General features: G+C 43.9%; 1 protein-coding gene across 4 annotated transcripts in view; it reads right to left on the bottom strand.

Moving 5' to 3' along the window:
* Positions 1-24,994, bottom strand: part of SEMA5A (semaphorin 5A) — a 466,391-nt gene that overhangs the window by 167,461 nt on the left and 273,936 nt on the right. For all 4 annotated transcript variants that reach the window (XM_082725185.1, XM_082725188.1, XM_082725186.1 and 1 more), the window contains one exon: positions 6,305-6,367. In XM_082725185.1, coding sequence (XP_082581311.1) covers positions 6,305-6,367 — 63 coding nt within the window. The remainder of the gene's footprint in view (positions 1-6,304; positions 6,368-24,994) is intronic.

Raw genomic sequence — 24,994 nt, 5'->3', positions numbered from 1 at the left:
TGGTTTTTCCCTTACAGCGTTTCATCCTCCACCCCACCCCCCAAGACAGGTATGTTCTGCTTGAAGAGAGGCTGTAACTGTGTAGAAAGACGATCTGGAATCTGATCGATGTCTCAGCAATGTCATTCCGTCTTCATTCGAGGTGGGGGAGGAGGGCTGGCAGCCAGACGGCGCCTGCGCCCAGCACAGCGCTCCCACTGAAAGCAGCGTCTCCCTTAGTCACGCATCACCTCGGCGAGCCCCCCGATCGCCGAGGAGCAATGCAGGGCGACGGCCCGCGCCTCTCGTGCTGAGTGTGCACTCACGGAAGCCGCGGTCACCAGGGGAGTCTCGGGAAACGGCATCGCCCCATCAGATGTAAATGTATGTATGTGAGACGTATGTACATACGAGCCTTCTAGGTAAGAGACACGTGTATTACATACGTATATATGTACACACAGATTACAGAAGTTTATTTTTTTAGGAGTTTATTTGAGAGAAAGAGAGTGCACGAGCATGTGCAGGGGGGGAAACAGAGGCAGAGGAAGGGGGAGAATCTCAAGCAGACTCGGTGCCCAGCTTGAAGCCACACTCGGGACTCGCTGCCACGACCCAAAATCATGACCTGAGCCGAAATCGAGAGACAGATGCTCAACTGACTGAGCCACCCAGGTGCCCCTAGACTACCTAAGTTTAAATAAATATATAGGCATGTTGCTATAGTCCTATTTATTTCTAAATATGTATTTATATATCTGGATATATATTTATATCATATATATTTAGATATTAGATATATTTAGATATATATCTAAATATATCAATGTACATATATAAAAATACATAGCTGTAAGTATACAATATGTATAACAAATTGATCGAACGCTATATAGTGCACAGGGTATAGATAATGCATATTTATTATGCATCTATTTACATAATGTCACTATTTTCAACTGAACTCCATGGGAAACTTGTTGGGGACACCTCAATTAAAAAAAACAAAACAAAACAAAAAAAAAAAAAACGAATCTTCTTGCACAGAATCTCCACTGGTTGTTAGTGTCCCATCTGAAGAATCCTCCATGTTTGCAGTAATTACATAAAATAAGTCCAGGTCTGCAGGGTGTGGCATGCATTGACTAAAGAATTCCAAACTCTGGCACTTCTGGTGAATATGTCCAGCTGTGTGCCCCACCCACCCCCCCCCCGCAGGCCACCAGGTTCCCAGGCAGGATGGAGTCATGGTGGCTTCCCCCCCCCCCCAACGTCTGGAGCTCGCCACCCTCCTTGCAGAGCTGGACAACATGGCAAGCAGAACCCAGGAGAACCACAGGCAGAACAATACACAGAGCCCTGGATTCTGATCAAAACTATCCCACGAGAGAGCAAAATAATTCTAGGAACTTGGCGTCAAAAGTACTGAAATGAGATGATCAAGAAAGGTCCAAGAAAGAAGCAAAAGCGCCAAAAGGCACACAAAGCAGCTCCTCACCACCCCCCAATCCTCCCACCGCCCACCCCCAGAGCTGGTGTCTTTCCCAAAGGGCACCGGGCAGGGCGGAGGCTCAGACACAATGACCCCAGACAGACAAGGGACTGTTGTTCGCACGCAGGAGAATCGACCATTTATGTTTAAAATAATATTTGTTTACAAGACATTTAAATAATTCTTGAAGTGGGTTTCTGTAATGCTATTTTGAAAAGAACTCAATACGACAGATTTTACTATAAAAAATTTTTGAATACCTAAAAACAGGCAGTTCTGCCCCCTTTAACGCAGGAAATGTTTGAGGACTTCGTAGGCAGAGTCACCCTCTTTCCCCAAAATGAACTGAAAATTTTATAAATAAAACTGAACTCCAAGCTCACAGAGAACTGGCAGTCTCCGCACCTCCTTTCTCCTCTGAACGGGCCCAAATCAAAGATCTGGTGACATCTTCTTGACCTGAGTCCCTGAACGGAGTCCGTTTAATGGACTACACGTGAAACGGTGCCTGTGTGGGTCCCAGCACCCCAGGGAAACAAGAGCAAATGTGTCATCCGTCTCCTGCCCTGCTCTGCAGCCGGCTGGCCGAGGAGTGCTCCCCGCAGGGTGGCGAGGGGGCCCGGGGTGCCCCAGCCCGCAGGCTCAGCCCCCTCGCCCTGCCCGGCATTCCGGGCTGGCAGGCCCCGCCCTGTGCGCGGCAGCCCGGACCGCTGTCTGCGGCGCAGAGGAAAACACACGAGCTCCGCCAAGATGGCTGGCATTTTTCTCATGTTTGAGATGTCACATTTTGCATTATTCTTTTGATTTCAGGGCGAAGGGAAACTTTGTAATTCTGTGTCAGCTGTCCTAAGACTACTGCACAAACAAAAAATAGGAAATCGCTCAATTCTCATTTCTAAACTTGTGGCTGGTAAGAAAAGCCTGAATTGCACTCCCCAAACAGAGGTTAGAGCCGCCCCCCTCGACCTGTGAGGACCTTCCAAGACCCCAGGGGATGCCTGAACTACACCTTGGATAGCACCAAGCCCTACAGACGCTATGATTTTTCCTATTCATACCAGACCTGTGGTAACCTTTAATCTGTAAAGGAGGCACAGTGAGAGATTACAACAACAAACAATTAAACGGAACCATTCTAACCTCCCTTGGGACTGTGGCCGACCGCGTGCAGTGGAAACTTCCAGAAGCAAGACCACGGAGAAGGGGACTGCTCTAGTGAGGCTGACTCTATGCAAATGTTTTCCGATTTGGGCCCTTGAACTGTCAGAACGGAGAAATTTGGGTTGTCTGAATTGGGACTGGCCCTGGGGCAGGCGGTGTTTGGCCTGGCGGCTCCTTTTCACAGGAGTGGCCATGTCTCCTTCTCTTCCGTGTGCCAGAGGCTGGCTCAGGCCCCTCACCTGACGGCTACTGCGTCAGATGCCACTTGGGGGGACGTCACTCTCTCCTTACAGCGCCCGTATGTGACTCCGTCTCCATCTGCCTCAATCTACGCTTCCGAAAAAATTCCCTCTACAAATGCAGTTTCAGTCAATCTATAACGACTGAGACTTGCCATCATTTTTAACCCGTTAAAACCAGAAACTCGTGGAACATGAAGGACATTTTATTTGCTCGTGTTTGTTTCGCTCGTTTTCCTTCTGTGTCTCAGAACACTCAGCGGAGGGCAGCTTCTGTCGATCGAGTGTCCGTCACCCAGTGGAATGAAAGACGCTCTTCGCTATTTGTTTCTGAGGTTCACTGTCACAAATGGTCACCGCTTCAGGCAAAACAGGGGTCAGCTTTGATCCAGCAGAAACAACTCCTCTCTCCAGGCAGTAACGACTTCCGAGTAAAACGCTCCCGCTCTGATTCTATGAAGCCACTGACTGACTCGGAGACCATCAGCAGGAGAAGTGTTCTATGATTACATAAATAACCAGATGTTTTCCTAAATGATATAAGGAACACGGGAGCCTCATGTCCAGAGAGAGGAGGAAAATAGATATTGTTGGAAAAAGTCTGTGCAACGAGGGAATGTGATCTAGAAGAAATGAGAACCACGTGACATGGACCATGTAAGAGTTGCGTTTGGAGAAATACAGTAGGGTCTTCACCACGTCGGTGTCTGGCCATGTCTGGAAACATTTTTGGTTGTTTTTGGCTGTCACGACTGGGAGAGAGGTATTGCTAGCCTCTCTTGGGGACCTGGGGATGCGGCTACACATCCCCAGTGAACAGGACAAAGACCCCACAACTAAGAGAGATCGGATCCCGAACATCAAGAGTGAGGAGGCTGAGAAACCCTGAATTAGTGAGGTTCACCACCCTGGTGTGGGGCTCACGTGCCTGGTCACTCCTCAGAGGAGAGGGGGGTTACCCTTCCAGCTTGGGCTGGGTCCTGGGCTCAACAGGAAACCCTCAGGCCCAGCTCCCAGCACAGGGGCCCGGGTGGTGTAATGAAAAGGCAGCAGGACAGGGAAAATACAGAAGGCTGTTGGTAACTGGTGCACTCTGAGGTGCAGCAGGGCCGGGAACCCCTGCAGAGAAAGACACAAGTCCCGGGGGTAACTGGGGGAGGCAGGAGGAACGTGGGCAAGGCGGAAGCAGGGAGGCCGCTTGAGAAGGGGCCCCTTGAAAGTAGGGTAGGAAGGTCGGAAGGCCTGGCCACCCCACAGGGCCGGGTTATACCCTGTTCAGAGATGGGCGCTGAGGTCGGCATCCAGAAAGTTTGTTGCTGGGTTGCCCAAAACCAAATTGTGCTTATTGGCATGTGCACAGATCCAGAAGAAAGAGGAGAAGGAAGAGCCAAAATACCAGAAATAAAAGAAAAGATAGGACAAAAAGAAAAGGGAGAGGAAAAGCCAGGAGGGAAGAGGAGGCACGCCCACGGGCACAGGCATGCTGGGAGGCGCCAAGTTGTTAGGCAAAGGGGACCACCAGGGCATCAGAAGCTCAGAGAGAAAGGTCAGTGCTTTCTGCAAACATTTTGTCTTCCCCCTCACTGCGCCAGCTGATTCTGCCTCTCCACACTGCAACAAGGTGGTCTTGTCTGAAGAACTCCCCCGGCGCTGCTGAGCGGCGAACAAGGCTTCTGGGACCTCACGACATGCACACGTTCCAGGAAGGAGAAGACAAACCACAGAGAAAGCCCCTTCTCAGGGTTTTACACATAATTCATCCCAACTCTGTAAAGAGAACTCATTCGTTACCGATCCTTTATTTTGTGGGGCATTTTCGGAGACAGTGTTCCGATTTTTTGTAACCTGGTGCTGTCTTGACATCTTCTTGTGTCTCTGACGATTTATCTCAGAAGCAGTTTCTGAGGTTAAAGCTCTCTCCGTAAATTGTCTTCATCAATTTCTGCTTGCTTGGTTTCTTTCTTTCTTTCTTTCTTTCTTTCTTTCTTTCTTTCTTTCTTTCTTTCTTTCTGCATCTCCAGGTGTTTCCCTGGATACTGCACTTTCTGCATTTTCTTCTTTCCCCCTCCTTCTTCCCAGCTCTTTATTCAGTTTTGGAAAACCCAGTGGCTGAGTTTGCCGAGACCAGCCTCCCTGCCTGACTCTCAAAACGGTTTAGTTAACTGGGAAACGGGCAGTGAACTTGGGTAAAATAAAGCACATAACATCTTTTACCCACACAGATGGCGTGAAGGCCTTTGACCAGTGTCCACTTCCTGCATTTCGTCGATCTTCCCCAGGCTCTCGGCTCTGGACTCACATTTTCACAGGGAGCCCTACTTGGGGTCCTTTGTGCATCTGGTTTCTTCTGTGATCCAAAGTGGGATTCACACTGGAAAGGTTCATGCTTATAAAGTAAGGCCATCGCTCTCAGAACAAGACAGAATGGACCTCTGCCCCGGCTGCAAACAAATGTCCTCAAGAAGGTCCAGCATAACTTTCTCAGAGCCAGATTTCCCTGGATGGAAGAATTCTGCTCTTTTTCAGCCCTCCATCCTCTGGAAGCAAGTCGACAAGGGCACAGTCACTCAGGAAACGCATTTCCAATCTGAATTAGAAACTGTGCTTTCCTTGGGAACTTGGGGATGCGGATTTTCACATGGAAAGAGTGGAGGTGGGTGCAGGAGAGAGACAGGGAGAGTTTATAGATCTGCTGAGATGAATTAGAAAGAAGTATCATTTTTGATATAAAGATTTTACTTATCATATATAGTCACTTTATGGAACTAGCTCTAAGATATAATTGGGGGAAATTAAAATGTTATTTTTAAAATTCAAGCTCATATTTTTCCAAATAATATCACAGCCTAATGATTCCATATCTTAGCCTAGTGATTAATGGTACAAATCAGATCTGCTCTTCTATTATGAATCCTTTTTGAAAACTGTGGTTAATCTTAATTTAACGTTAAAACCTTGAGAATTTACTATACATATATTTTTGTCTGTTTCCTTAAAGACATTTAAGAGATGTCTTATTTATTTGAGAGATGGTTAGAGAGCATGAGAGAGTGAGAGGGAGAGAGAGACTACTAGCAGGGGGCAAGGGTAGAGGGAGAAGGAGACCCCCCACTGAGCAGGGAGTCTAATGTGGGACTCGACCCCAGAGCCCTGGGATCATGACCTGAGCCAAAGGCAGATGCTTAAGCAACTGAGCCACCTAGGCACCCGACATATATTTTGTAACTTGCTTTTTTATTTTCTGAATTACAAGGTACCATCAGGAACAGCCTTCATATTTTTTTTTTCAACGCCACATGTGACTTTTATTTATTTTTTTTAATTTCTTTTCAGTGTTCCAGAATTCATTGTTTATGCACCACACCCATATTAAAATGCTTCATGTATAGTACTTCTAAACGGTGGTGAGCATGCATTTCTGCGTGCTCCTTACCTTGGACTTGCCCTTGCTGTAACAGGCCTTCTTGGTGGCTTCATCACACTCCCACTCCACAGCCTGTAGGAAACACCAAAATGACAGCGACTGTTACAGTTCTGACTGAATCAAAGGGGACAAATAATAAGGCTCTGGTAATCAGATTAGGAAATGTGGCCACCCCGTGGAACCGATGTTTTCATACAAACATAGAATTTACACTAAATTTATGAAATTCACTCATAGGGGCTTCTAATTTTCTTTGAAATCGAAGCATTTAAAGGACTTGCCCCCAAGTATGTGTATTTAAGCAGAAGCAGTGTGATATTTAGATGCCTGTAAGAAAAGCCCATGCAGGGAGTTGATGGCTATTGTCCTAATTATTGAAAGCATCCCTTTGGTGAAACCACAGGATAGATCCACAGCGCGCTGAAAAGACAAGCCCTGGACCAAAAATGATGTAAGCACTCAACGAGACATGTGTATCTTCTGCTTATCGTAGGTCATTTATCTATATTCAAAGATAATGGAGCGAGGATGATTTTGTACCACCTCACTCCCAAGATCTATATGCAAATGGTGAGGAAAGAGCTCATGCAAAGAGCGCATCTATACTGTACACAAGACCGTAATTTTCACACTCGCAGGACCTCTGACTCAAGAGTTAGACCACAGCTCACGAATATGGTTTCCCCAATGTTCCGAACCTGACTCACGGCGATCAAGTCCATGTGCATCCCCTCACATCTGCTGCTGTCTCATATAGGGCAACTGTGATTGGCTGACATAGTTCACAGTGCTGACTTCATGGGAAGAAATGATGCCTACAAACACTAACGATCTATACACTGAGATTGTGAATCCCTTCTTGGAACAAATTTAAGAATCTGAGCTGTTTATCTTTTGTATTATTATATGGAATGTGGATTTGTGTTTTAGCTTCCTACCAGAGCTGGAATTCCAAAGACTTTAGGATTTCTGAAGGACCAGTTAAATCATTATCAGAAAAAAAATTGTTTTTAATTTGTGTTTTTTTGAGAAAGATGGGGGGGGAGAGAGCGAGAGAGCGAGCGAGCATGAGCAGGGGGATGGATGGGAGGGGCAGAGAGAGAATCTTAAGCAGGTTCCTAGTTCAGTGCGGGGCCCAATATAGACATGATCTCACAACCCGAAGATTCTGACCAGAGCCAAAGTCAAGAGATGTATACTGGGGTGCACTGGGGACACCAGGTCACTCAGTCGGTTAAGCATCTGCCTTTGGCTCAGGTCATGATCCCAGAGTCCTACGATCGAGCCCCACATTGGGCTCCCAGCTCAGCAGTGGGTCTGCTTCTCCCTCTCCCACTCCCCCGGCTTGTGCATGTGTGCGCTCTGTCAAATAAATAAATAAATCTTAAAAAAAAAAAAAAAAGGAGTTGTACACTTAACCAACCGAGCCACACAGGGGCCCCATTATCAGAAAAAAGCAATTTAAGCAAGGGACACGTCTTTGCTAATTTGAACAAAGGTTAAATAATAAACTAAACTAAGCCAAAGATAAGCTACTGTCAAATATTATTAAGGAAAATAATGGCTTCACTCTCACTTCTAGGAAGAAGATATTTTTTAATTCTCCTAAACCTAGGAGAGCAACAAAGTAATCATGTACCAGAATCTCCTATTGACTGTCCTCCAAGAAACATTACATAATAGAAACTAAAACACAAAACTCTGCATCTGTATCTTCCTTGCCAAATATGAACACAAAAGAAAGTGTTCTAAAGGGAGCCACTTCAGTGTCTTTCAAACAGAAACAATATCCTAACGGCTTTCCCTTGCGTCGACTTAGCGATTTTTGTCAGTGTCAACATTTGAAGAGAGAATTTGTTAATTCTTTCTGTGATGCCTTCCTGTTCATAATGTTTAATGGCAACAATAAAATTCCAGCTAGTCAACACGTGATGCACACAAATGACCTGAACTCTGCGCTACGATGAGAAATACTTACACGACAAGGGATGTCACTTCCCAGGAAGACATAAGAGCTTCACGTGTGGTGGCAGATCTGCATGTCTCCATGGGATCACATTAAATAAGTACATTCCTATTGTTCCAGATGGACCTTTCCTTTCTTAGATCTGTTTATAAAATGGACTGTGCTGTTTGTATTTAAACAGAGATATCCCTATTTTTGCCTTTACTTAAACTCAGAACAGAAATGACACACTACAATACATTCTTTTACAAAGTCAAGGCTATTGCAACTTTGACTTGCTGTCCCCAGGAGGATTTGATATATAATTACTAGGACAACTACAAAGTAAAAAGCTTTAGATAAAGAGCATTCATAGGGGCCCTTGGTAATCCAGTAATTTTGTTAAAAGTTAAATACTAATTCTCTCTTCAGTAAACGTAAGACCTGTGAGGAACATGGTTAGTTCCAGGGTTGCAAGAAAACTTATCAGACATCATCAGAATTGTTCAAATCCTTCTACCAAAATCACAAACAAATAGCTTCCCCAGTCTGCCTAATGCCCAAATAGCCTGTGTGTTTTCAAGATAATTGAAGGCCGAGGATTGGATGGGAAAGTAATAAAAAAAAGGAGAGTTTTCAAGAATATTTCATTACTTTATCCAGTTTAGTAAGAAAAAGCACCTACACACACAAGTTTATTAGACCAACAGAAAATAGGACATATCTTACAGATTTTTCAGAAGACAGTTATTAAAAAGAAACAAAGTTCCTTCTGAGGCATTTTTATTACAGTATAACTGGCTTTCCAATAGTATTCAAATCCAGAATTAATTGAAGACCACGAGTGTTCAGCTTTTCTGCCGATTCACTTCCTACTTGAACAGAGGACAGGAGAGACAAGACTTATATTGGGAACAGCAGTCCTTTCCTGCCTATTGTAAGGCTCCACAAATATTACTGGATGTCACGGAATTTATTAAAGAATGCAGTGGGAAGACATGTCTTCTGCAAATTAGGTTAAAATAGGGTGTTGATCCGACAGTGTCATTCTGTTCTCTCCATCAACTGAACTCGTCCTATTTGACCATTTCACAACGATGGGGGGAAAAGGCACTTCTGTTAGAGAGAACTCCATCAGTACAGTCCTCGTGCACCAGAGTTCATTTCTCAAACTTACTCATCCCGTGTGAAATTATATTATGTTCTAACCTGGTCATAACTTTCTTTATTCCACAAGAATTGTTCTAATAAATTAAATTTCTCTTAACCCAGTCTTCTCACTATTTTCTCACAGGAGAGTCTTGTTACTCTTTCATGCATCATAATTCTGGAACAAATCCCACTACTGATTTGTGAAGCCACCTTTCCAGTTGACTTTGTTTCAAGACACTTTTCCATCTACACAAACCTGTCTTTAGGACAGTCGAAACACATCCAACGGCATGCACACGCTACAACCTGGATCTCAGTACAACATGCGTGATCTTACTTCTGAGTCTCTGTGGGGTTTTTTTAAATCTAATTTTTATCATCTCTTGTCTTTTTCTATTGCACAATAGCCCCTCAGAGAAGAAAAAAAAAAAACTGAATTCCCTATTCCGTTCTGCATTTAATCTTCATTGTATTTTTTGGCAGCAGACAGGCAGCAGTGAGAGTGCAGTTATCTGGATATCTAGGCTATACACAGTAGGTGAAAAGTATGGAGCATCTACATCTTAAAAGACAGGAAGATTTCCGTTTGCAGAATCTTTTTTGTTTGTTTGTTTGGTCTGTAAATATATGCCAATAACATCTGTGCTCGTCAAGGACCTACAGAAGCTTTGCTTTATACATTTGCATTCATTCTCTCTCTCATGTCGTACGTGGTTACAAAGCACCCACCTACCAAGTGCAAGGCACTGTGTGTTAGGTAATTCTGTTGGAGGAGAAACAGACATGGGTGGTATTTGCGTACGTCAGACATTAGTAAGTGTCTTCCATCAGTCTGGACGACATCTTGCTAACTCTGAGAACTTCACCATGGTCATTTCCATTGTTCCAACAGCCATGCTCATTTCAGATCCAGAGATAACCTGGAACTTACAACATCATCAACTTTCCAGAAGCCACAGTGCTATAGACAGACGGAAAAGGAAATGGAGTACGTCTAGAGAATATCATTTGATCCCCGCAGGCACCCTGGGATGGAAGGAAACACGGCACAGTCCCCCCTCCCCGTCACGCACACACATACGCTCAAGTTATGATAAACGGAGCTCCGATCCCGGGAGCAAATCAAAAGTGGGAAAGGAAAAAGACTGGCTCTTTCTATGTACGTGTTACATACATATAAATCCACAGTTCTCCGAAGTATATAAACAAAGCTGTGTATTATCACATTCCGCAGTGAGAGAAGTTAATTAGACAGGGACCAGCAAAGGCAGATACTTTTCATAAAAATGAAGAGAACAACATTCTAGGCAGATGGGCCACTACTCTTTCAGCAGATGGCTTTGCTAATTAGATACTGGCAAAAGATAACATTAAAAAAAACTAGTTTAATTACACAGTGCCAAAAATTAACAACCACCTGAGGGCTTATTTTTTTTATACATTGCATTCACACTCTCATGTCATGTATTTCTGCGAAATGCCGGAGAATGTTAAATCGTGAGAGCAACTATAAACACATAGCCAGGCAATGGGAGACCATATCCTTGTTCAAAACAGAGGCAAAACACAAATAAGTTGGAACTTGAAATAACCTGATCTTTATGCAACTTCAATAGGTGTTAATCCAGTTACCCTGATGCAGAGACATGTCCAGGAATTACCGTTGGTGGCCGCACATGACAGGTTCACAATACGGCAAATTTGAGACAAAATGGTGTGCATCAAAAGACAGAAAGGGATGGAGAGTTTCGTCACTTGGGAAGGATTCATTCCACATTCCTCTGCTTTTATTTCCTAGCGTCTACTGCATATTTGCTTTCAACATCAATTTGTGGCACATTTGTTTTTGTGTCCACAGCAAACACGTAAGTCCTCTCCGCTCTTACAGGTGGCCTCCGAGTCAGAGAACTGTAAGGGGGCAGCGGTCCTATTACTCAATGACTAGTTTTTGATTATCATGACACCGACGTCATCCAAGATTACAGATACAGCTTACTTTGGAAACACCATAAAAAATGTGTTACTGCCATTTTTAAAATCCTTATATGAAAACCCGAGATCTTGTTCCAAATCAGATTTATTTTCGATAGCTGTACAGTGGAGTTCCCAACCTGTTAAATGCTTACTGGGCCTGTTGTTTTTCAGAGGGTCTTTTTAAGATTTTATTTATTTCAAAGAGAGAGCACGAGCCGGGAGGGTGAGCAGAGGGAGAGGGACAAGCAGCCTCGGCACTGAGCACCAAGCCCAACATGGGGCCCAATCCCACAACCCTGAGATCCTGACACCAAGAGTCAAACATTTACCTGACTGAGCCACCCAGGAGCTCTCGCTGGATCTTGTTAAACTGAGGGTTGTTCTTTAATTGAGTAGACAGTATATCAGCTCCCTAGGGCTGTCGTGACAAAGTAGCATAGATGAGGGGCTTTAAACCATAGAAACTTATTCCCTTGCAGTTCCCAAGGCTAGAAGTCTCCAATCAAAGTGCCAGCAGCAGGGTTGGTCCTTCTGGAGTCCCAGGAGAGACAGGAGTCCCAGGTGGAGGCTAGCAGCCCTGCTGAGGGTTGCAGGATTTATGGAAGCATCACTCCAGCCTCTCTGCCTCTTTGTCCAAATGTTGTCTTCCTACAAGGACAGTGGTCTTTGTTTAAGGTCCACCCCACTCTAAGAAAATCTCCTGCAGCTGATTACATATGCAAGTCCCCTACCTCTAGATAAGGTCATCTTCTGAGGATCTGGGGGGGACACGAATTTTGGAAGGACACCATTCACCCCAGTACAAGACAGTGTGACATAAAAGTAAGAGTCTGAGATTGACAACTGCAGTACATAAATGAGGTCCCTGCTTTGCTAGAAATCAGCTGCCAAATCTTAGGCAAAATACTGAAAACAATTGACGAAACTCTCATTGTGCGGACCACAGAGCTGGATGCTTTGTATACATTTTCTAAGTTCAGTGTCTCTATAATTTTACATGGGAGATAAATCACCATAATATTCTGGAAGAGAACACCAGCTAAATAACATACCATAAAGCCCCAAAAGAGTAAGTGGGACATCAGTATCTGAATTTGGATCGAAGCCTTTGCTCTAAACCACTGTCTTCTGACCTACAGGAATCACATGGTATTCGTCTTTCTCTGGAGTATTTCTCTTCGCATAATACACTCTAGTTCCATCCACCTCATTGCAAACGGCAAGATTTCATTCCTTTTGATGGCTGCGTAATTATAGAGAGATAGAGATAGAGATAAATATTCTTGGCCCGTTCATCAGTCAGTGAATATCTGTGCAATCTCCACACTTTGGCCATTGTTGAAAATGCCACTACTAACTTTGAATCTGTGTGTTTGTTCTGTTTGGGTAAATACCTAGTAATTGGACTGCCTGGCTATAGGGTAGCTCTGTTTTTAGTGTTGTGAGGAATCTCCATGCTCTTTTCCAGAGCAGCTGCACAGTTTACACCAACAGCAATTCAAGAGGGTTCCCCTTTCTCCACATCCTCACCAGCATCTGCTGTCCCTTGTGTTGTTAATTTTTAGCCATTCGGACGGGTATGAGGTGGCATCTCACGGTGGGTTTGAGTCACATTTCCCTGATGATGTGTGACGCTGAGCATCTTTTCATGGGGTCTGTTGGTCAGCTGGAGGTCTTCTTTGGAAAAGTGTCTGCTCATGCCTTCTGCCCATTTCTTACCTGGGTTGTTTTTTTGGGTATTGAGTATGATAAGTTCTTTATAGATTTTAGACACTAACCCTTTATCAGATGGGACCTTTGCAAATATCCTCTCCCACTCTATAGGCTGCCTTTTGGTTTTTCCGACTGCTTTCCTCACCGTGTATAAGTTTTTGATCTTGATGGAGTTGCAACAGTTCATTTTTGGTTTTGTTTCCCTTGCCTCTGGCGAGGTGTGTAGTAAGAGTTGCTAAGATCAAGCTCATGTCTCTAATTCCTACGCACAATCTCATAGAAAAGAAAGTAAATGTGGCTTTTACAAAGTCATGCTTTATAAAGGAGAGATTATAGCAGTAAATCATTAGTAAAATGTAAGAACAAATGACCACTGAGTCATAGCACTCAGTATCTAATTATTTCTGTATTTTGTTTGGGTTGTCTACTTTTGAAATAATAGTGATTTACACGAATTAAGCAGTAAAAAATAAGGCCACCTTGGAAGCCCAGTTAATGTGGAGTATATTCTGAAATAAAAAGTCACTTTATTCTATGCTCTACAATAAACCAAGTAATCCAGGTAATGTTATAATAGAACTTAATTCACTGAGGGTTTCCAGTGCCTAAACATTTTGCATATTATGTATATTAGTGTAATGATTTTTAAACAGTAGACTGAAAACATGCGTAATGTAGAAAACCCCTGAGCACCTCTGGAACCCTGGGGTTCCAGGAAGTGTATTTAACGTATTTGGTTTAAAGGTCCCAGGCACCTCTGATATCCAATTTAAATGCTTAGAATGGCCCTGAGGAGGCAGAAAAACAAAGTCATGGAGGACAAGTTCTAATAAGCCTATTCCTGAACACGGATGAGCCCCCCTGGGATGATCTGGGGGGAAAATGTACTTTAGGAATGAGCCTAATATCCAAAGATACTATAAAATACGGTATAATATTTTAAATTATGATAGACCCTGAGGCAGCAAACAATTGTTAACTTCAAAAATGGTGTTATTAATGGGTGTGGTATATAAACAATGAATTCTGGAACACTGAAAATAAATAAAATAAAATGAAAAAAAAATGGTGCTATTAACTAAAATGAGACTGGAAGGTACACCTAGTACCGAAAGCTGCTTTGGGTTTCAAAAAAATTATTTTGGTAGATCCCAGTGGGACTGATTTAAAAAATGGCATCCTGTACAATTTGTCAGCCTAACCATAGTGGGAAAAAAAATCCAATTACTAGAGGAAGGACTATTTTTATACCTAAATTTCCTGAAATATTAGTACATAAGAAACTCAATTCAAAGTCAATCAAGCATGGGGTCAGGGTTGCCATTGGAGCAAACTGACTTCTCAAGGACTTGCCTTTTTTAAGTTTCCAGTTTTGGTGGGAAAACGGTTGCTTCTAACATATTTTCTCTCTGTATGTTTTTTGAAAACATACATCATAGAGATGATGCCATTTAAATACCAAAATATCTGTAGCGCTCAACAGAAATTGTAATGCTTGCTAGAAATTAAATAGATAATAGCATGATCAAATTAAAATTTGAAATTATTCCATACATGGAGAGAGGTGCCCCAAAGGGAACGAGCTGATTCTAGAAAGTCATGAAAACCATCAGACCTTCCTGAAATTCATAACACTATTTGAAGACTTATTTGACAATGACGTGAGGCCTTGCAAAATATAAATTAAAAAAAAGCATGAGCAAGACATTGATGATGGGATGATTTGTAAGACACAGACCAACTCTAGGGACAACTTGGTATAATTAAGGCTGTCCTGGAAATGTCTTTGCAAGGATAAATTTGTAGCATGGCTTGGACCAACGCATTCCTACACAGAGCACTTGACAACGGGCAATCATTCTCGAGCCATTGGGAAAAGTGGAGAGACAATTGTGGCCTAAATATAAGAATGAGCGCCCCAGCTCTAGAATGAGATATCACTTGGGAAGGGTCAAGGTTCAAAGGGAACGTATCACACAAGCAATAAGAAGGACCACGGTCTCTATTTTGAGACAACGTGAAACTGACGGAGAAGAAGATTCCAGCAACCGTAGCATGAATGTAAATGAAGATGCAGAGACACGATTATTGTTATACACCTCACCTACCACTTGTGACTTTTTGTGTGTCTGTTCACTTGCTAGAACTCTGAGTTCACCTACGTTGCGGTCATCAGTTTGGGTCTCATTTTTGTATATTCTGGCTGAATCCTAATGAAGACCTTCTACATAAATGTCAGCTTAAGAGGCAACACACATTTAACTAGATGAGTTTTGTTTTTAGTTTTTTCCAGCGATATTTTCTGGTGTTTTTTTTTTTTTTTCTGAAACTGGCTTCATGAAAACAAACAACACCTCATACCTGATTACTTTTTTCTGCAGTTCAGAGTTAAGATGTATGCACTGATTCACTGGGGTGCATAGAAAGGCCAGATTATAGATGCTTACTGAGGAATTATTTTATATCCGCTGAGCCAACCACTCAGAATTTATTTATTTTTCACATTATAAATGCCTGTTTCCTGAGACGCATACTACCACTACCAAGAATGTCTTTAGTCCCAGTTTCCGAACATATCGATCTATTTGCCAAATCTCAGGATATATTGAAAACCCTTTTTATGAGCCTTATTCAGCAGTATTTCCATAAATTTTCGTTTGGAGCTGAGAGAAATGAACAATAAAATTTGTTTTCTGGTGTACATCTGGGAAGTTACACTTCCTTCTTTTTTTAAATAAACTCTGAAACAGGATGATATACTTCTGTTCAAGAAACATTACTTATAATATGATCACAACGTTAAATGAGAACTTAACGAACATTATTGATATATTCATTTCCTAGTTCATATTTTAACATTCTCATAATTTCATGAATATCTGCTAGAACTTATTAAATCAAATAATTTAACAGTAAACAGTACTTTGTGAGTTTGCCATTTATTTTCTCAAACATTTGTCTCTCTTCTATAGTATACTCAGTTCACTTATGAGAGGAAAGTCCTAAAATATTATCACAACTATTACTAAAACCTTACATGAGAAAGAGTTCTATCCAGTAAAGAAGTCCAGAAGTGTTTCAAATATGAGAATAAGACGTGTTTTGTTTTCTTTTTTTTAAGATTTTATTTATTTATTTGAGAGCGAGAGAGTGTGTGTGTGTGCAGTGCAAGAGGCAGAGGAAGAGAGAGAACCTTCAGCAAATTCTACACCGAGCACAGAGCCTAATGCTGGGCTCGACCTCACGATCCTAAGATCATGACCGGCACTGAAATCAAGAATCTGGTGTTTAACTGCCTAAGTCACCCACGTGCCAAAAGCAGGTGGTTTTTTGATATATGTAACGTCTAGGATATTTTGTTTGAAAATGGAAATTCTTTGGTCTAATTTTACAACAAATTCCGGTGAACATCACTCATCTTCCCCCTCCCCCTTTCGTCCATTCTCAGTAGCATCTTTGCTATCTGACCAGCGGGAGTTGGCCATTCATTGCCAAACGCTGTAATTCCCCCAACTTCCTATGAAGGAACGGTGCCGGATGGCTCTGGTGGGGCCCAGAGACACACATCCGTGCATGTCAGAGTGAGACACTGTGGTCAGTAGAATAAGGTCCCCCCAAAATTAGCCGCATCCCATTTCCTGGAACCTCAAATATTCCCTCGCATGGGAAAGAACGCAGAGCCTGGAGAGAGAAGGGTCTTCGCAGGCTGGCACGCAGCTCAGGACAGGACGAACCGGGCCCCTGAGTCCAGAGCTTCTCGTGAGCCAAGAAAAGCTGTGGGGCAGCTGGGAAGTAAGACGCCAGCACAGGTTGGTGAGTCAGTGAGAAAGACTTCTCGAGCGTGCCAGGGCCCGGGGTGGAGGGCGGCAGCCAACAAGACACTGGTGCGAGGCTGACTGGCGGGCCACCAGCAGGCATGCGAGAGACTGAGAAAAGCAGGGACAACAGGAGGACCGTGGAGAGACCCTAGTATGGCTAACACTAGGGACCCCACTCTTCCGTGGGAAGAGCACCAGGCGCTGAAAAAGTAGATGTTGAGGTGAGGGGGATGCCACACGCCCGACCTGACCACTGGGTGGACATCAGTAGCCCAAGTCGGTCTCATCTGAAATAGGAAACTCATTTCCTCCCACCCCCTGGGTTGGACCGGGGGCCACGCACGATTCCGGACTGCCTTCTTTCCAGCCCGCTAAGTAACTTTAGTCCTAGAAAAATAAAACTACCTTTACCATGCTGGCTGAAGAAAAACATAACAGGATAATAAATCTATTTCCCGAATAGCAAAGTAGTTGACCAAAAAGAAAAAAAAAAAAAACCCACACAGATTCATAGGCTATTTGGGTCACTACACTTTTGATCAAATACACTTTCAGTTCATTGGTAATAGATTCTGGTTTTTCAAAACTAACTGCAAAAACAAAAACAAACAAACAAACAAGGAAGCAAACCATATCAATCACATGAAAGGTATGGCTAACACTAGGGAAATTCATGCTAGTTTAGCTCAGGAACTTCACCTTTAAAGTAAAATGATCATGACTTATTGGCTTGAATTCCCTGTCCTGAGTCAAGCCCATGTGATTAAGTAAAGAACAGAAATGCAAAATTAGGGAAAACATAACCTTTAACATATAGGACTAAAGAGTCGAAATTTATAAGTGGAAGAAAACAAGAAAAATAGAAAAGAAGAAAAATTAAGTTTTTTTGCATCTGTTAGGCTTAGATTTCTCTTCGATTTTTCACACATGTGGAAAATTCAGAAAGAAGTATGCTATTAAAAAGCTAATATTTATTCTGCTTTCAGACCAGCCAAATTCAGACTTAATGCTAAAGTTTCAGGCAGACTTGGGTCTCATAATTCTCAATATCAACAGAGGAAATTTCATGCTATTTTTCAGGACCACTTTGGGTCCATGATTTTTCAAGTGTTGACTGAGTTCCCGGAGACCCAACAGATAAGCCCCTGCTGCCGGCAGTCCCGGCTCAGTCTGGAGCTGACACGGTGTTTGCAGGTTGACCGGTATACAGAAGGGCACAGCAACAGCAGAAACCGGAGATCAGACAACGCAGGACAATAAAATATCCTACAAGAGCACCAGCAAGTTACATCTGGGAAAATATCCCAGAGCTCCTTTTAGGGATGAGGTCGACTAACTTCTGCCCTGTACTACACACAGTCTCCTCCCAAAAGCCGTTGAGAAACAGGCACTACCATCAGACTCACGTACGTGGCAGGTGGCAGGGGAGAGACGGACCCAACATCCCCGAGCTATTAGGTGATGGTGCAGGATTTGAACTCAGGTCCTCTGGCTTCAGCCTCCATTATCTTAGCCATGTGCTTTGGCCCCATCTTTCAGTGAGCAGGGCTCCAGGACCTCCCAGACTCCTAATTCCTTCCTGCCTCACCAGGGTCCTATTGAAAGACTGACTTGGCTTGCTTTGAACTTGTCAGAGGAAATAAAAATATGTTGCTAATGGGAAAAGCCCTTGGTGGGAAAAGAGAAATAAAATGGTTTGTTTGAACAGATGATGCCTCTTCACCTTGTCATTACAGAGATTTCTGACAAAACCATTAACAGCTTCAATGTTGATTCCATATGATCTCATTTCGGCTGGCAAGCCCGCCCACCCTGCATCCTGAAAAGGCCCTCAAAACACAAAAACGAATTTAATGGAGAGTAGCCTATCACTCCGCAATTCCGTGGAATTATCCAAACCCAGAGGGAATGCTATCAAAGGCAAGACAAAGAGCATAGATGAGCCATCAGGGGGTAACAATCCCATCTTCCAGCACATCACACTGGGGTAAAGATACTGAACTACATAGAGATAATTCACACTGGGTTATATTCCCAAAGCCGGTTTATGTACTGGATTTGGGAGAATAAAGGAACACTATCCCAGAGAGAAACATGCAAGTTGAGTTGATGAGCACCACGGTCTACAGAGCCCAGTGTCCTGGAGACGGCATGAAGGACCCACACATCACGAAGACGTGGCCAAGGGAACACACTTGAACTTCCAGTCTGAGAGTCTAAGGTTCCATGTCCCTCCCATCCCAGTGAAAAGGAGGGTCCTTAGCCCCACACATGTAACATGGAGATCAAGCCCTTTCTCTCACGGCACGGGGCAGGGGACCTCTGACGAAGTGCAACCACTGGCACCACCAGGGCCCGGAAAGACGAGAACAAGGAGTGGTGGGACCTGGTGAACTCCTGGCTCCTTAGCCTCGGTGGGAGCTAGCCTACCTCTTCCCTCAGTCTCTATTCCGTGACCCCAAACAGTCTCACAGTTCCCACTGCTGTCCTCTTACTGGAGGACACAGACTTTTGGAGTCTCCCTAAATTGTCCCAAGGCTGGCAATAGAACCATTATTAAAGAGGGAAGCCAAAGCCATCACACAGGTTGTGGAGAAGCACTGTGCTTTCCGTGCAGTATTTTCTAGAACAGCCATACCCTAAGAGCACTTATATCTCTGAAACAACTCATGCTGAGTTCTCCTCACTCCCTAATGCCTATAGTTCCGATTAGGCTGATATCAAGAGAAGTAGATTTTTCTTCTTTGTTTCTCTAAATAAGATAACGTTTCCCCCGACACATCTATAGATGTGCTCCCAAGGGCAACTGGTTTAATGGATTACAGTGATGGATAATTAGGTCTCTTAATTATTTTCTCAGGATTATTGCAGTGGTGAAAATCAAACCACATACACATACATCCAAATAACAAATATAAAATATTTAATTGCTTTCTAATTGAGAAATGATTCCTCGTTTGGAGAACGATCTCTGTCTCAGGGTGTTCACCATTTCTGTTGCATACTCAAAGACCTTATCAGTCTATTTATAACTATTTTGATTGGTTTACCTTCTGTGGTGTTTTGACAAATGTCACTCGTAATTAGTTAGATTTGTGTTCATGCTAACACATAATCTGGGTGATTCGGCTGACACATAATGTTTAATTACCCAGTTTTAATTGAATCTATTTTTAAAAAAATGGATGCAGCAAGTCCACAAGTGACCTACAGAATCTCAGAATCCCACCTTTTGTAGGCATCAGACTCTGAGCGTTTCCAAAAGATTTCATCCCTAAGCCTTCTCTGCTAATATTTGCTTTTCCTTTGAATAATGATGAGTTCCAGGAAAAAGAAACTCGTAGCTTAGGGAATAGTTTCTATATTCCCTTTACATCAATGACAAACAAAAATGCAACTGCATAATAATCCTAGGGCGACAGAGTAAAGTTTCTCCTCCAGTGTGTAAAAACACAAGGACAGTGATGGAGGTCTGTCTGAGTGTGATACTAGCAAACTCACCATATGTGACATATGGACAGAAACTCTATGCCATACTTACGCAATCATTTTTTTAAAGGTCTACTTATTTTTTTAAAGTTTTTACTTATTTATTTGAGAGAGGGAGTGAGAGACACCTCACGAGCGGGGGCAGAGGGAGAGGGAGAAGCAGACTCCTCCGCGGAGCAGGAAGCCCAACATGGGTCTTGACCATGACGACCTAAGCTGAAGGCAGGTGCTTAACCAACTGAGCCACCCAGGTGCCCCTAAAGATCTATTTATTTATCTGAGAGAGAGCATGCAAGCAAACGGTGGAGAAGGGCAGAGGGAATTTTCAGGCAGACTCCCCACATGACCTGAGCCAAGACCAGAAGTCAGATGCTTAACTGACTGAGCCATCCGGGCGCCCCGGTCATCATTTTAATTGGTTCTATGCCGAGAAGACTCTCCAAAACAGGGGATGCTAATGATCCGGTAGATTTCTATGTCGTCCGTCTTAACTTGTAAACATATTCAACTAATATTTACTGAGCACCTATTACATGAAAGAATGTGGGTTACACGATTCTTCCTAAAGCCTCCTGCACTTTAGAAATTCTCAGCGTAACAGAGGTGAGAGACAAGGAAGGAGTAACTGTAATACCATTCAGGACGTAAACGCATGTAGCGTGAGAACATTGAGAAGCAAACACTCCGGGGAGCAAAGACGGCGAGCCACGCACACACCCAGCCGGGCTTCCATGGGAGCAGGGATGGAGGAGAAACCAGAGCTCCTCCGGGCAGACGAAAGGGGCCCGTGCCTGCAGGACACAGTAGCCACACGTGTAAGGTATCTGTGAGGAGGGAAAAGGCATCCCTCGTGCAGGGACCTGCAGGAGACGTGTCTGCAGAAGCCCACGAGGAAGGGCGGGGATTAGCAGACTTTGGAGCTGGGAAGGGAGAGGACAGACCATGAAGCCTCTTAGGTGCTGGGGTCTGAAAACAGGACTTTTTACATTTAAGCATGTTAAGCCTTGAGGTAACACGGTAGCTCACCCATGTTAAGACATTAACCATAGTTATTGGCAGGGGAAACTGAGGCATAGGCATGATAAACAACTGCTCAAGGTCAGACAGCACATGAAGGATCTAAGATTGAACCACAAACAGATATGCAGCTTAAAAAAGAGAAAAAAAATGCCTGAGGGAAAAGGATTAAACGAATGAGAAAATAAACAGTTCACGAAAGAAGGAGACCTAGCTGAAGCCCAGTGAGGAGAAAGCCAGGACACCAAACCCCAGCAGCCCGGATAAGGCAGAATCAGTGGTAGAAACAAGCAGGAGGCACAGGTGCAGGGACAGGCTGGGACACATTCTCCTGAAGGCTGCACGCGCTCTGGACAGAAGGTCTCAAGTTCGCTTTCTGAGGTCAGTTGGAGACGCTCCACTCCAACGCCGCTGGTAGTGTGAGAAAGTATTCTCTCATCTGGGAGAGAAGCTGGCTTGGAGGAAAACACAAAGCCTGGTTTCTCTTGACCCTTAGAATCATCTCTGTCTGGAAACAAAGGGCACGTGATGACATGAGTGAGGCTCACAGAGGTTAGCTTGGCTTTGTGGTGCTCTTTTTGGGGAAGGGAATGGAACATGAGGTCACAATAGCTAAGTCATCAGCCTGCCTTCCCCAGAACTGACTAAGCTTCAGGGTTTGAGCCCAGGGGCTGGCTGTGTGATGAGTATGGCGAAGGGCACCCCAAGACCCTTTCGTGAAATGCTACCATGTAGAGGGATGATTTGCTATAACAAACTGACATATGGCTTGAGCACCATGACGCTGAGGTCATGAATATTCCGTAACTGTTTCTCTGGGACAACAGAGTGCAATGTCCTTCACACCACTAGACTTATCTAAGCATTTTGTCCTCAAAAGGACTTCTTCTTCCCTCTAGAACCACTTTCTTCCCAAGGTCTGAAGCCTACAAAGGCCAGGTTTTCTTCTTCACTCACTAGCTGCTCCTTCTCAGTCTCCTTACTAGTCTCCCTCTGCATCCCCAAAGGTGGGATCCCTCTGTCATCTGTCTGAGGGTCCCATGATTCTTCTCAACCCTTCCTCCTTGGGGAGTATCACGTGGTCCTGTCAGGGTAAAAACCATCCACATATGCTCCTTCCCTGTCCATTGCCAACAATTCGTCCTTCTCTCTTCTGGTCACATCCCTCAGGAGAGCCAAAAAGGCATCTCATGGTACCCAGATCACCACAGACGATGCCTCTCAGTGTGCTCCAGCTTGCCTTTCCCCCAGGTTCTGTTCCTGTCACCACTCACTCAGGTAAGAAATAGGCAAGCTATCCTCGATTCTCCTCATTTACTCACTGCCCACATGCAATCCACCAGCAAACCTTCTTGACCATACAAACAAACAAAATCCCAAATCCATCCATTTCTTTACTGGCATCTCCTGACTGAACTACTGCAACCATCTCCGAATCGGTGGTGTTCTTGCAGTCTTGCTCCATCACAACCACAACCATTTCTCTACACCTCAACCAACGTACCTTTTCAACATGAATATTAGGTCGCGTCTCATATCTTCCACAGGCTTGGTATTGTGCTCAAAATCTAGGGTCCTCAGCCTTGCTCATAAATATCACGAGATCTTGTCCCCAAATCTCAGACCATGTGCAATCTCATCCCTCTGCCCCTTGACCACTGTGATCCAGCAACTCTAAACTTCTCTATATTCTTTCGGGCTGCCAAGGTCGTTCCGTCTTCTGGACCTTTGGATTTCCCGGTCTCCCGCTCCAGAAGTCCCTTCCTCTCACCTCCACCCCATGTCTCATTACTCAGATGTTAATTCACCCTTTTCACCCTAGAGGTGGGCTGGTGCTGCCCATCTAACATACAGGCGCTCTAATGATATTGTCCACTGGATTGCTGCATTTGTATTCCTGGCAGCAGACTGATCATATTCTAACTCTTTCCTTAACTATTAATTGATTGAATGTTCATCTCCAACTATAATCAAACTTCTAAGAGAAGAAAGTCCTTTCCTTTGGTCACCATGTTACTTCCTGCCCTTGGAAGTCTGACCGCCACAAAGCACATCTTAATTAAATATGTGTTGAAAGAAGTCATGAATCTAGAAGTTCAGAAAAGCACAATGACTTTCTTTTAGGAACTTTCTGAGCAGAGGGCAATAGTTTCAAGGCAAAACTTCACCACAGGTTTTAAGACCATGAGGTCCAAGAAGAGTGAGGTTTTTAGGTTAATCATTTTGCATTTCTGAAACTCAATCTTCACATCCATACAATGGGAACAATAATCCTTGCGCTTCCTGTTTCCTAAGACTGTGGTGAGATACTAAGAGATAGATGTGGAAACTCTCTGTAAGTTCTAGGGCAAAGTAACTCAGTAGGAAGAGTTGCACTTGGAGTCTTTGGTCTTCCTCAGGAACTGGAAAGCTCATTTCTTACCATTAATGGATTTGCTGACCCAGTGGGTATATGAGGAATAAGCTGGGTGGTAGGAGTCAACACCCGGCCCCAACGCGTTTTGCATCTGGCAGCAATCCAGAGAATGACCCCTCCCCAGGTAAGAAACACAGAGAAAATTCCTTCATCACCATCTCAGCACAGGAGCCTACACTGAAGACCTTCAGACTGCCCCATGGGTGAAAATTAGGTCACCCTTTACTTCCATAGGACACATGGCTCATGTACTATCACACTGGAGAGAAGGCCACAAGACTACTCGAAGGGGGAAAAGTAAAGCTTAGCACACCTGGCAAACAAACTACCTATTTCATATGCATATTTCATACATATATGTGTAATTTCATACACACACAATATTTTTCATACCAAATTAAATTTCACTGCAAGTCAGTCAAATGAAATCACAGCTTCTGTATTATACCTGGAAACAGCCATCAAAATGCCCTCACCCCATCACAAAACATGTGGTTGATATTATGGATGGAGACTGCAGGGCCCTAAAAAATTAATTACCATCTCTCCCTGTAGCAGATGAGGCCAGAGAACACTGTTCAGAATAAATGAGGCCCCCTAGCCCCTCCTTCCCACCACTTGACTCCTAAGGCATCTCTCATGATTCCCAACCCAAGCCAGGTCAGCCTGGCATCCCCGTGTTGGTCATGACTTCCAGATGTTTCCCAGGGGCAAGGTCAAGGGGCACAAATGGGATGGGTCAGCAAGGTTCATGCATGGATTACATACAAGAGTGAGCAGAGAGGGGCTGGCCTCTGGAAAGCTCTGCACACAGAGGCCGAGGCCCACAGGAAGCAGGAAGAAGTGCAGCCAAAGGCCAAAGGTCAGGGTGATTGCGGTGAAATCACTGAGCCCAAAGACCAGCGGCCTGGGCACCCAGAGCAAAACCCAGAGGTTTGCACCTACTGGATGCTCATTTAGACTGAATACTGGAAAATGGCTGAGGAGGAGCCCTGGGGAGATCAGCTGTCAGATGTCATGATGAAAAAACAAAATAGAAATATTCATGCTGATTTGGAAAGAATCTCCAGAGAAGTTCCAAGTCTAACCCTCTTCCCTTCAACTGCCTTCTCAAATGCTAGTCTGAGGCATAATTCTACAGATTTATTTGAGTTCTTCAATTAGAAGCCTCAGTG

Source organism: Mustela nivalis, assembly GCF_964662115.1.
Source record: "Mustela nivalis genome assembly, chromosome: 3".
Taxonomy (NCBI): Eukaryota; Metazoa; Chordata; class Mammalia; order Carnivora; family Mustelidae; genus Mustela; species Mustela nivalis.
This window is presented reverse-complemented; position numbering and strand designations above follow the sequence as displayed.